General features: G+C 33.8%; 1 protein-coding gene across 1 annotated transcript; it reads right to left on the bottom strand.

Annotated features, from left to right (window-relative positions):
• Positions 1–207: 207 nt before the first annotated feature.
• Positions 208–8896, bottom strand: LOC141481977 (sodium channel protein Nach-like). The gene is made up of 3 exons (XM_074174472.1): positions 8715–8896; positions 4108–4350; positions 208–396 (listed from the first exon to the last, which is right to left on the bottom strand). The coding sequence occupies exons 1-3, from the start codon at positions 8882–8884 to the stop codon at positions 246–248; spliced, it is 564 nt and encodes a 187-aa protein (XP_074030573.1). The 5' UTR covers positions 8885–8896; the 3' UTR covers positions 208–245.
• Positions 8897–14771: the final 5875 nt, after the last annotated feature.

Below are 14771 nucleotides of genomic sequence, written 5' to 3'. Positions count from 1 at the left end.
AGATCTGCCATTTGATACCCATAATAAGGTAGTCGTGAAACATAATGTAATCCGCCATTTTATAACTACGGTCATCTTGGATTTACAATGATACAGAATTTATTAAATTGTATTGTCATCAAAACTAATATCAGATCAATCTGTCAACAGGATGGGGGTCAAACTTCAATCAATGAACAAACAAAAAAGGCAAACTTAGTGGAACCGTTCAATTGATAGTAAAAAACAACTCAATATGGGGTTGATCATAGAATATAATATAAAAATAAAAGCAAACTTACATGATCTAGTTGATCATAGAAATCTTCTGTGAAAGTATCAACTAACGGTAATTTTTCCTTGTAAGATTCGCCCATATTTGCACAAACCGAAGACAGATATTGAGTTTTCCTTAGTCTGAAAACAACCTTGAATACTGAATAATGGTTTCTAGGAGTTGTAAAATAAACGACCAAAATTTCAAAACTTATAAATAATTCAACAGCCTCATGAGGTATATGGCTAGGTTAGTGTTTCTTGTATTGAGTGACCTTTCAATAAAAGTATAATCATTCCCATTCCAACTCCGGGGTGGCATTCACTCTAATTCTTTTTTTTTCTTTATTAATTGATATTATGATAATTTGACTTTGCAGTCAGTTCGTGCTTGAAGAAAAAACATCGTCTTTTCTATTGTCATGTGATACTGTGAACCTGTCAAATCGAAGGAAAAATGTTGCTCGGTTAATCAATTTTATACTCTTGATCGAAATTTGGACTCTATTATGTCACTTCGACTTTTTTTCAATTTTTTCGATTTTTCGAATCATGATTCAACTTTCATAATCTTCATGATTAAGAGACTTCAATGTCATATCTTGCCCAGAAAAAGAAATGAATACACCTCCAGAAATTCGTCTTTGTTGTTTTTTTTTCAATCAGGAAAAAATATTCACTTCAATACCATGAAAAAGATATTTAAAATAAGAAACCATATAATCCAGTAAACTAAAATGAAGAAGAACAACTGAATATTTGTTTGAGCGTTGTTGAAAACGGAAAGAATAATATTAGGAGTATTAGTTAAGATATAAGGGTTGGCAGAGAAACTGTGAGAATAATTTTCCACGAAAATGAATTCCTTCCTGAAAGCCAAAGTTCATACACGCTCTTGTAGGAGGGATTTCGATATTCGAGTGGAATTTTGATTCTGGTTTCAAAGTGGGAGAGAAAATGATATCGCATTTCCCTACAGGTAGATATCAGCTTGATGGGGCGTCGTTTCACCAAACTAGACGTGGAACAGTGTCTAAGTCAGATGTTTGACGACGAAGTGATAGAACGAGATTGGGAAGATTATTGGCCACCAAGATCACCGGACTTATGTCCGATTAACTTTTTTTTATGGGATTATCTGAAATAAAAAGTAAATGAGCACTGAACATTTAGAAAATACTATTCGGGAGTGTTGTGCTGACATAAATATCCTATTTATTGAAAATGTCACAAAGTCTGTGAATGAAAGGATTATAATTTGTACAGAACGGGAAAAACAGCTTACTGAATCATGAATTCGGGTTCTTTATAAGATTATTGAGATAAATCGATGGATGTTTTGTTGCTCCGTTGTGAATTTGGTTACAGTTATTTTGGTTTAATGTTATTCACACATCTGATGGTGGAAATGGAGGATATAAGATTTACAAAATTAACTCAAGAAACGTTATTATTTGCTCGATAACCACATATAACAGTTTACATCCAACAGTCACACTATTGGGTGTAAACTGCATCAAAATATTTCGAACTCATCTGCCGCTAATGGGATACAAATCTGTTAACACGGGAATACGAATGTAATGAGAATGGAGAGAAATACGTTTATTCGAATACAACGTCCATACATTGGGAATCCGAATCAGTTTAACAATGAAATGAAAGAATTAGATGAACTTTGCAACAATAAAGACGAATTTCTGGAGGTGTATTTATTTATTTTTTTGATAACAGGCCAATACGGGTATTTTCAGGGCAAGATATGACATTGAAGTCTCGTATTCATAAAAATTATGGAACTTGAATCATTTGAATCGTTGGAATCGATAGAGCGAAGAATTTGAAAAATAAAAAAATTGGAAAAAGTCCAAATTTCGAGCAAGGGTATAAAATTGTAAACTGAGAGACGACTCTTTGGCATTTTTCGAAATTTCTAAAATGACACTGAATTTTTTGAGAATTTAAAAAAATATATATTTGACTCAGGTGATTACCTCCGATTAAACGTGCAAGTTCCAGTAACGGAAAATGATGCCTCAATATCTCATGCAGGATAGGGTTGCCAAAAAGCCAATAACAATGAAACAATCTGGAGCTGTTTCTTCTGAGTTATTCTTGAAGTATGTCTTTTTCAGATCAATAATCGATTGAAGTATATACAGTGTCATCCCCAAATAATGCATCATATGGGAAACTTATTTATACGATAAATAGACAGCATCCTGTATACGATGGTTCATTTCAAAAGCCTGTATTATTACGAATTACAACCCTATGGTGTTAACCACGGTCAATTTTTTTGAAGAGTGAAATAATTTTCAAAGTTTTTGGTGCAAAAATATTTTTATTTTTTGTTAACACCGAAAATTACTCAAAATTATACAGTATTGTAACGAAAACTCATTATTCAATAATATCAAATCACAAAACATCAAAATGAAACGGATATTTCGGAACAAACTCATTGATTTTCTGGAGATTTTCTTGTCCAAAATAATTTTTCAAAATATTATCTAGATTGATGTTTCGTGATTTGATATTATTGAAAATTGAGTTCTTGTTACAATATTGTATGATTTTGCGTAATTTTTGGTGTAGACAAAAAATAAAAAATCATTTCACTCTTCATAGTTGTGTAATTCGTAATATTACAGGCTTTAAAAATAAACCATCGGATACAGTTTTAGCAATGTTTTTTCGTAGTACCTATTTAAAAAAATGGATTCAAACATTTATGTATTTTTCAATGCTGAACAACTTTTCCAAATGACATCTCCCATATATATATATATATATATATATATATATATATATATATATATATATATATATATATATTACATATATATATATATATATATATATATATATATATATATATATATATATATATATATATGTATATATATATATGTAAGGACTGCGATGCAAAATATTATGGACAGACAAAGAGATCTATTAGAGTAAGATATAAGGAACACATAGCACACTCAAAATATGGAAGACCTGAAAAATCATCATTTACCCAAAATATTTCGCAACAAAACCATTCCATAGACTTCAGTTCATTAAGATTAGTTAGACAAGTTAACAATAACAGGCAACTAGATGCCTATGAAAGTGTAGAGATAAGTGAACACAATAATATTATGAATAACGATGACGGACCTATACCAAAGAGCATACTATTTAGCTTGTTAAAATAAAATAATGTTGTTGGGTTTACTGATTACTACACAAGGACACATTGCAAAAATACATTTGGATAGGCAATATTGTGAAATTGATTTTTATATAGCTGAAAATTGTTTTATATAAACATATATTGTAAAATAATAGATAAGGCAAAATTGTAAAATCAATTCAGGTTGGTATACCTGTATGGGTGGTACGCCTGGATGGTTTACCTGTATGGGACAACTATATAGCATCAATAGGGTTAGCTCGCATTAGTTTCTAGTTTTAATCTTCCTCTCTGAAGATGATCACTTGGTGATTTGGTGTTGGGAAAGAAACTCCATTAATATTCGTTAGTGCATGTTTAGTTTCAGGGGATGCACAAACTTTTATCAAGAATAACTTTTTTTTAATAAATAAGTTTCCCATATGGTGCATACTTTGGGGATGACTCTGTATATACGATTTCTTTCAAATGCTTCATTTCTATAACTATTTCGGAAATGATAACGCAATAATGGTTCAGGGGTCCTGAGATTATCCTCTATGATGTTCAAATACGTTCTTCACAAACAAACATATTTTTGTATTTCCACTCACAAAGCCATAAACCTTGCTGAATGTTTTGTCAGTCATGTTTGTCAAATTATACATTTTGCTCGTAAAATAACTTACTTATCTTCGCTGATAGATATATCGTCCAAGATATTGTGAACTGCTTCAGTGAAATTAAACTTTTTTCTTGTTGCTTTCACCACTGGGCATATTGTGACAGCTGGAAACGGTATGATGGAAATTGGGGACTCTCTCGTAGCGAAGTTGACGATGAAGGGATTTTCTTCGTATTTGTTGTAGATCTCTAAAATGTAGTAGACAGATAGGGCCATTGCTGTTAGTACTATCACAAACCATAATATTCTGAAAAGTAAACGTTTACCAGGTGTATCAACAATGCGTATATTCGTAATACCTACATGAAGAGTTCAGAAAATAAGATGAATGTTCAAATTTTTCGGGCTACGTACATTTTATTAGCGATTCTTTTTTTAATTATTTTATGTTGGTACACTCTCGAACATATGTTCAGATTTTTATCTGTGTGGCATGTTTAGTTTTTTTGCAGCAAAAATACGCGAATCAGTGAAAATTCATAATCCATGCCACGTACGTTTCCATTGTAAAGACACTCTAGCGAGTTGAGCTCCAACTTCTATCCACCCATCGAGTTTGACACTGGCACTGGTTATACTCTGAGCTATATTCCATATTCAAAGTGAATATGGAACGTTTTGTTATCGGCTATTCTAATGAAGCTAACTACACGTTTTTCACAGAAAGTGCAGAAGACGTGGATAATGACACTTGCCCTGCAATACCCAGTACATCAACAACTGATGAAAATGTTGAGAAAGTGAAGAAAATTGTGACACTACCAAAGATAGTGCTGAGGATGTTGGCATATCGGTTAGTAATGCTACAAAATCATACTAGAAATAGATGCGATATTGAGTTCAAATAGCTATCGAAAAAATAAAGACTGTTATCTTCTTTTCCATGATTTGGAATATGCTTTTAACAATTGTGTCCAAGTCTGTAGAAAAACATAGGCTTCAACAGATGAAGCCACGATTAAAGAGAACAAAGTCTGGGCTGGTAGTAACTTTGCATATAACACTGAAGCAGTGTTTTTTCAGACGAGTTTTTGAGTTGCACCACTTTACAAAGAAAAGTTGCACTTCAATGCACCGATGTTCACTTTTTGTAAACCTGAACTCTCGTTATTAACGATCAATAACCATATTTTCGAAAAATAAGTGTTGTTGAAATCGACGTTAGTTAATTTCATTGACTCAGTCTGAACTGAAATATAGAAGTGTTTCTTCTCAACTCCCCTCTTTCTTTCTTCATTTCTTTTCTCTTTGCTTTCCTTCTTCCTCTCTTTTCCTCTTTCATTTTTATTATCTTTCAGTTGTTTCATTTCAAATCTTTCTCTATGTTTTTCATTCTCTCTGTTTCCCTCTGTTCCTTTATTTTTCTCTTCTTCTCTTTTTCTCCTTCTCTCTTTTTCTCTTTCTATCTTTCTTCCTTTTCTGTTTTTCTTTTTGCCTCTCTTTTCTGATTCATTGTCTCCGTTTCTTTATCTATTTCTCTGTTTCACTGTCAGGCTAGTCTCAACTTCCTACACTATAGTGCAATAGACTGATACCCATCAGGAAACAACTATTCCCTGGCTGATACCACGAAGAGTGTTAGATTATATTCGACAGGTGGCAGTGCAGGATTCTTCACTGGAGTTATTCCTGCATATGCTGCCGCAATAGATTTTCAATTGATAGAACACACTTGCAGACCAGTTTCGGGCTGGTTGGCCACTCGTCATCAACATAAAGTTGATGATTTCCGATAATTCAAAATCGAATTCCTTCAGAGTATCATTCCTCGAACTAAGCTGAGGTGGACAACAAACAATAGATTTGTCATCGCCCCATCTGCCCCATCTGTTAATGAACCGCATATCCGAAATTTACCCAATTCCTCGTATAAAGAAAGAAAACTTTTCACATATAGTCAGTCATCTGTTTCTTTGTCTTCATTTCTCTGTTCCTCGTTTTTTTCTCTTTTCCTCCTTCTCTCTTTATGTTCTGTTCTCTTCCACTGGTTACTAATACCAACGTCCCGATTCCTCATGAAAGTGCTTTATGTTGCCTTTTGTGATTACCGACTCTTTCCTCAAAAGTTTTCGAGCAAAACGAACATTTGGGAATACAGAAACATTGTTTTACCCAGTATGGGACATTTTCTGATTCTGAATAGTGCTGACATACGATGGCAAGACAACAGAAACGACACTTTGATAATTGTGCTTTCTTCTATATGGCAGATAGAGGTGGATTTACTTTTCTTACATAACATTCTGTTTCTAAAGGATGTATGAATATGCTTGACCAAAAACAGGGTTAAAATCTAGTATTGAAGTGTATGAAAAGATGCATTTTTCGCATGATTTCAGAAAAAACGTGCAGCACTGTAGCCAGAGGAAAAAAGTGTAGCCAAAAGCAGTTCTGTGCCGCCTGAAACAACACTGTTTTGAAGATGTATGGTACATTAGCAGACAACAAGTTTGGTACTACAATTTATGTTTCTGTATTTATGTACTACTTCATTCGCAATCAAACTTAATTGACAGTTCAAGTTATTTGCTGAATCCAACAAACACCAACGGTCTTTTGGCGTATAGAAATGAGCGGAATTTCCAAAAGTTGATAACTTACCTGTTAATACATGTCTTTGAACTTTGTGAGTGGAGCGACGATAACATTCACAGATTTCCTCTCGAATACAGGGAGTACAAACCCCCGTATCAGACTTATTTTTGGGTTGTTATGAAACCTATACCGCACCCTTCATTAATGAGATGGGTTGGCAGAAAATATGTAATAGTTAGCACCACTAATGAAACTTTGTTTATATTCACAGTTCCCCGGATAATAAAAACTCATGAATAAACTTGCACGTGACCGACATGTTTGTCTAATTAATCTTTTTACAATTCCGAACTTTAAAATTATATCATTATAGGAGCAACACTGTTCAATAATGACTTTCATTTCATAAAACTCAAATAATTTTGTTCATTCAAAAATAAAATAATAGAAATTATTTCCAGTAGATAGTGAAAAAATTCTAAAACATCGTGCTCTGTATATACTATTTAATTTTTTTGTGCCGTTATATGAGCATACCCGTCAATAAATATATGATAGGGTTGTCTAGCGTCAAATTCGAATGTGATTGAGAACTCGTAATGCAACAAATTTCTTGGGTTATTAATTGATAGTGAATTGAAACTTGAGGACCACATAATATCTCTTAACAAAAAACTTTCATCTGGATGTTATGCTGTGAAAATAACTTCTAACGAACTAGGACTAACTGCAGCTAAAACTGTCTATTATTTATTAGTAGAATCACATCTAAGATACGGGATACTTTTCTGGGGGGTAAGTGATCAAACTCGAGTCGAGTCGATTTTTATTCTGCAGAAAACGTCATTAAGATTTTTCTGTAGAGCCAGGCGGCGAGATTCTTGTAGGCCTTTGTTTGTAGCAAACAAAATTTTATCACTGTATGCTCTATTCATTTTAGAAACAGTTTGTTCAGTGCATAAACATAGAACAGAACTTCCCTCTATTATCTCTCATTACACCATACGCCAGAACCTAAATTTAAGTCTTCCCATACGTAACACTACTTTAATTAAAAATTCTATATTGTATAATGGTCTCAAGATGTATAATCATCTTCCAAACTACCTGAAATGCATAGTAATCTGTACGTAATTTCGAAAATCCACAAAGCGAGAGGCTCTATTATAGTTTGCAAGAATTTTATGACGATACCTTCTAATCATATTTTATACACATTTCTCTCTATATATTATTATTTTTCAAATTATATTTGTGTTTGTATATGTATGTATGTGTGTATGTATATATATATATATATATATATATATATATATATATATATATATATATATATATATATATATATATATATATATATATATATATATATATTTCAATATCAAATTCTGCAAAAGGATCATCTGGCACTCCTCAGTTTGAGGAGTGCCAGATGATGACAGTACTACCAACTGTCGAAAGCGTTCGCAGATAATTAATAGAAGATATAAAGCTTCAAATCTTTTTTGTAGAATTTAATATTGAAATACTCAAAATAAAGGAAAATTAGTTGCATCAATCAAAATATATATATGTATATATATATATATATATATATATATATATATATATATATATATATATATATATATATATGTGTTGTTTTTCCGGGTGTTCATCCGTTGTGTACTATTCGATAGTCGACGTTTCGCCATCATCTCAGATGGCAGCTGTTTCAGGAGGACTTTCTTTCAGTTTGTGTCTGAAAGTTACTTCTTTGCATGATCTACACATCCATGTAAAGAGTTACTTATTTTCAAATTGATTACTTCCTTCCTTTTTATGGAAGATTCCGACATTTTTTTTGTATCAAGATGGAGTAGTAGAAAGCCAAAAACTTTCTTTCCCAAAAAAGAATCCTAAATGGATAGTAATTTTCAGCTCTACTCAGCGTTATCAACGTCACTGGATGCATCCATCATTAATTTTTGATATAATAAAGGAATGAGACTCTCAATGAACAATATCAATGAATGGATGAAAAATTATCACATGCCAATGCAGAATGAAAATAATCTTTGGAGCATATCTTGTTACCTTTCCCCTCTGGATCTTTTTTCTCCCAGATATTTGAATCCTATGATACTTGAATTCTCACAATAATCCCTGAAGTATTTCCTAGCACCTTTGTAGGCTCTCTTTCCATTTGAAACAGTGTTTACGTATTTCGTGACTGGGTTCGCGTCTACGGGAATTTCACATTCCATTTCGTGTGCTCGTTGTTGAATCACCATTAGGAAAATGATTGCAAGTAAAATTTCATTCTTCTCGAACATGTTCATGAGTATTGCAATCATGCGTATTGTGGAAAGAGCATATAGATGATGAATGAAAAAAAAACATCAATTAACATATACAGGGTGTCCCTCAAGTAATGGTCCAGATTGAAGGAGGTGTAAAATTTGATTTTTTTTTGGGCTCTGTGAAGTATTAACTTCACTTAAAATTTTTTGGATCAGTAGGCTATGTCCGAAAGGAAACATGAATTCTGCCTTTTGCACGAAGAAAATGTCTTAAGTAGGTTTTACTTAGAATTTTGAGAGTTCGCAGCTTTTTTTTCTTTTCTAGGAGGTTACGAAGTTGGAGTTTTGAAAGAAAACTCGACTTTGTAAATAAAATATTATATTGAATAATAAAAAATAAAAAAACTGACGAACAACGAAACAACAAAAAAATGTAATAATAAAAATCGGTGGATGATAAACAAAACGAAGGAAAACAAACTAAATTTCTGGTATGCAAGACACTAAACAATGTGGCGTACTTACTTGAAAAACGAAATTTCTGCGTCACAACCAAGGCGTGGATTCGAATTCTTGAGATCTGATTGAAATTTCAAGATGTTCTTTAGTAAGCTGAGAGGGCGCCAGCCAATAAATATAATTATTTAAATTGACGAGGAACGGGGATTCAAACAAAATAAATGAAGATATATGAATATACAGGGTGTTCCTTAAACACATGCTAATATTTAAGGAGGTAATTCTTAGACCCATTTCAAAAAAAAAACGTCCTATGGACGTATGTCCTAAACGCCTTAACTTTTGAGATACAGGGTGGCAAAGTTTTCAAAAATAAACAGTTTTTTAATAATAACTGAGATAATTTTGTAGACATCTTTGGCATATTTGGTACATATGTTCCATGCCTCAAGGCGCATTTTCTGATGTACAATTTTCTTAATTTTCTCTGCCAGTGGCGTACGTACGAGTTTTGACATGTATATTTTTGGCGAAAAAATACTACGCTACTGCTTCAACTTGAATTGAAAATTATTTTTAAAATCTTCATATATTTTTGAGCACATTTGATTTGTTGGGTTTTCTCTGTCCGACGCATGGTTTTCGCTCAAAAAATTAAAAATCGCTTTACTTAAGGATAAATTCCTCAAAAATCTGATGCGGTATCGTGCACCGACTGAAAGCAAACTAAGAGATCAGATTTGTTGCAAAATAATTGAGGATCTAAAAGGTATTTGTTTTTTGTCAGATGCACTGTTCTCAATTAAAATTACGTCATAACGCAGCACCGCTTAATAATTTTTGAAAACATAAATTTAGTTATCTTGGAATAAATGACGTGTAGCAGAATTTATTTACTGCACCTCTTGGAAATATGGAGTTTGTCGATTTGTGATTTATTTCAAAGATTAAAAGCAGAAAAAACAGCGTACCCACCATAGCAATAAAAAACGAATTCTCTGTATGTACAAACGTCAGTAGCTAATATTGATGTTGGTTTAAAGTAAGGTGTTGGTGTTAAAAACTGTCACAGCGCGTTTTAATTGATTTTGAAGTGTTATTGAAGTTATTTTGGTAGTCCGCTGCTTTTCTGAATATCAGTAAATATGGTAAACTATACGAATGCGTAAATGGCGCAAATGCATTACGTATATGGTCTTGCCGATGGTAATGTAACAGAAGCCAGGCGCATTTATCAGGAAAGATATCCTAATCGTGCCTTACCAGATAGCCGAACCTTTTCAAATATTCATCGTCGACTTGGGGAAACTGGTAGTTTCAAGAAAGGGACTCCGGAAGGTAGACCTCGTGTAGTAAGAACTCCTGAAATTGAGGAAGCGGTGCTGCAAGAAATTGAGGAACATCCTGAGACGAGTACGAGGAAGATCGCTAGAACTCTGGATATTTGTCATCAAATTGTTTGGCGTATTTTGGTTGATTTTTTGTTATACCCATACCATATTTCAAGAGTGCAGGCATTACTCCCCAGAGATTTTCCACAGCGTGTGAATTTCAGTCAGTGGTATCTACAAAGTATTGCACAAAATCCGCAGTTTGAGACACAAATTTTGTTCACAGACGAAGCGAATTTTTCTCGGATTGCCATTCAAAATTTCCATAACAATCATGTGTGGGCTGAAGAAAATCCCCATACAATAACCGAAACCCATTTGCAACACCAATTTTCGGTTAATGTATGGGCAGGAATTATAGGTGATCATCTAATAAGCCCATTTTTTCTACCAGGACGCCTTGATGGTCGTTCTTATTTACACTTTCTCGAAGAAGACTTACCTGGGTTATTGGAAGATGTGCCACTTGCGTTAAGGAATCGAATATGGTACATGCACGATGGCGCCCCTGCTCATTTCAGTGGAATTGTCCGAAACCATTTGAATACAGTTCATCCTAATCGTTGGATAGGTCGCGGAGGACCTTAGCAATGGCCAGCAAGATCCCCCGATCTCAACAGTTTAAATTTTTTTATGGGGTCACCTTAAAACTCTTGTGTATAAAACTCCCGTTAATACTTTAGAATATTTAAGAGAGCGAATAGTTACCTCGTGCGAAACTATACGAAATACGCCGGGAATATTTGAACGGGTTCCTAATTCCATGCGTAGGAGGGCGGAAGCATGCATAAGTAGTTGTTTACAGCTGATTCTCGGCCTCCCCCCACCACTATGACGTATTAATTGCTTTTTTTATTGGTTGTTGTTTGGTGAAGTTTTTTTGTTGTGCAGTGAAGTCAAGGCGTTGTGACCTTGAAGTGTCTGGTGCATGGATCGTTCAGATTTTTTTTTTCATATGAGATTTTGTGTGTTTATGTGTGTGTGTGTGTGTAGGAGAATGCACGGTACAGGGTTTCATCATGTGCTTGTTTGTCTATGTACAAACATACGTCTGCATACTTCGAAGATCCTCCAAGTAGTAAATGCTCCATCGGTGTTAGGGCACCAAGTTAGTAGTGGAGTGACGTCACAGCAATAACCGTTCAACGGCTAGAGAGCGACATGTTCACTCCACGACGTGTGGCAGAGTAATGCGTATTCATCGGTCTGCCCTCACCTCTCCTGAAGCGATGAAGGTTCGCTCTAGCCCCGCTATCCATGGTGACACAACGGCAGCCGAGGACTGTTTGCCTAGCGTCTACCCTCTCCGAGACCGCAACGACCACTGCTTGCTCGTACCGGCAACTGTTATCGCATCAAGTTGGGAGATGGGCTTGGCTGTGACGTCAGGCATCTCTAGTGGATAGCAACTAGCAATGTGAATCTTTCACGGTTTCATGGTGGGGGTGACTCACACTGTTTAATATAAAAGAAATGCCTGGCACACTATGAAATCAGTAGACGAATATATCTGCAGCAGTTAGCAATTGGTAGAGTGTTATTCAGTTCGTAATAGAAGGAAGACGGTGAGTGTATTTGTCTGTTGGAAATTGTTTATATTTTCATATATATTTTCATCATGTCCGTTTCAAAAGTAGACTTGAATAAAATTAATAATTTGATTGTACAGGAGGTTGAAATACTAGAGCAAAAGGCCTTATCATCATTGCCAATTGATGAAGTGTACATAATTAAAAATATGTCAACTTATTCTACACGATTTGGTAAATCAATTTTATTAACTTTGCAAGATGTGAGCAATGATAAATTATTTAAAACATGGCTACCAAAACGTATTTCGTTGCAATTCAGTGATGACGATATATCTTGTATCAACTCATCAGGTGGTAAATATACGATGATGTATTTAGGACAGAGCCAACAAAGTTTTGCTGGCATGAAAACGCGATCTCTAGTCAAATTCAATATGATTGAATAATAGTAATAATTTATAGTGAATTTCTTTAGGTCATAGCTTACAAAGTTTTTTTTGGTGTGAAAACGATAACTCTAGTCAAATTCAATATGATTGAATAATAATAGTAATTATAATGAATTTCTTATTGTTTTATTAATATTCATATATTAGATGATAATTATATGGAAATATAAACATTACTAACTTAGTTGAATACACTCACTTTGTAACTACAAGTAAAATGGGAATGTGAGTATTATATCACTGAAAAATTGGAGGTTGCTTATTGTTTTTTTTTTTTTTGTTCGATTTCAGTTCCACCATTTAAAGATGTGGATGCAGTACGCAAGTCAAGATTGGGTCGATATTGTAGATCTCAAATCATCGGTTCAACATTTGTCGTCTAAATTGAAGGTGTTGGGTGATGGAGCCGAACATGCAAGCGTTTATGATATGAGTGTATGCTATGATGAAAAACAAATCGAATTATGCCTTCGTGATGCTGAGAACTATTGGAGTGGTGCAGAAGTTTGCAACAAATTTTTGGATAATGAATTGGAATTGTGGCAACTTTGTGAGGTTATGATTGAACTGAACCTAAGAAGATTCCTGTATAGCCTCCAACCATACTTGCCAGAATGGATTATTCATCACTTTGAATTGAATGATGAAAATCGAGAGGAAATTGAAGATGGTCGCGAAAATGATGATTATGAGGAAGAAGTTATTTTAGATAGTCTGTATGTTCCTGTGAATCATAAATAATGTCAAATAAAAAACTTTGTATTATTTTCATGTTTTATTTATTTAAATCTGATGAAATACAATAGAAAATGATTACAAAACAATAAATATGATATAAAATACAATACATGATATAAGTCAGTTACAAATAAAAAAAAAAAGATCATAAAACAGTACATGATAGAGTGAAAAAAAAGTGTCAATATCTGCTATGAACTGAACCATCCAATGCATTGTATGTTAAAACTGTATCATGCAAAATTAATGCATATACTTTAGTGTTGTCTGGAAACTTGGTCTTCCTCGTCTCAAACTCAATCTTTATATCAATAGTTGATGATTTTGTTGCATTCGGTTGATGGGAACAATCGATGACGAATAGTGGATTCTCTCTAAATTGTCCAATGTCCATCAGAGGTTCACTCATATCTTTATCATAATAACTTCGCTGGAAACTCTCAAAAGCATAATAAGCAGGAGCATCAAGTTTTTTATCGAAATTCAAATTCCAACGCTCATATGGATAAACTTCAGAATTCAAGTATACTCGAATACTATTGATATCAGCAGTTGTGAATTTTGTAATATCTTGTGTTCTATCTTCAGATGTGGTAGTACTTTGGAATGCGATGATGACAAAACGAGGAGTTTCCAATGCGTTAGTTGTTTTGATGGCCCATATGTCTGAAGAAGTCCCACGTAATGATGGTAGTTCATAGAGGTCCCACATACGATACGCCAACTTGATTTTGGCATTCAGACCGCTTTTGTTTATTCTACTCAAAAGTTTGAGCTTGTGTTTATCATCTGGTACAATATGCCTTATTTTCCATTCGATTTTATTTATTTCCAAATCAGCATCAACCTCACCTATATATGAGTTTTTGAATGATCGAGCGATAATCAAAATCAATTCCTGTTTGGCATTCAAGATACTTTTGTTGTAATCTTCAGCAAAACCCATCAAATATTTCAGTGGTAGTTTTCCACTAAAAACATGACTGTTTGTATCCAAGATATCTTGCTTCAATTGTGAAAGTCCCCAACCAGATGTCAATAATGTGTTAGCATGAGATTGTCCAAATGATATCATGGTTTTCATTGTAGATGTTATCCCAGGTTTTCTAACAACAGCCACTTGTTCACCTCCCATTTCATAACGAATTTCGTCAAAGAGAAATGCAATTGCATTATTCGAGAGATAGCATGTTTTCGCTACATCTTTGGGGGTGAATTTACCTTCTATGTAAATGAAGCTCTCGGCAATATCTAGTATAACATCTTGATTATTGATTGCAAT

Source organism: Leptinotarsa decemlineata, unplaced genomic scaffold (assembly GCF_025532065.1).
Source record: "Leptinotarsa decemlineata unplaced genomic scaffold, Ldec_3_MD MMD2_tig00000591_RagTag_RagTag, whole genome shotgun sequence".
Lineage (NCBI taxonomy): Eukaryota > Metazoa > Arthropoda > Insecta > Coleoptera > Chrysomelidae > Leptinotarsa > Leptinotarsa decemlineata.
Note: the sequence above shows the minus strand (reverse complement) of the source record. Positions and strands in the feature narration are given on the sequence as shown.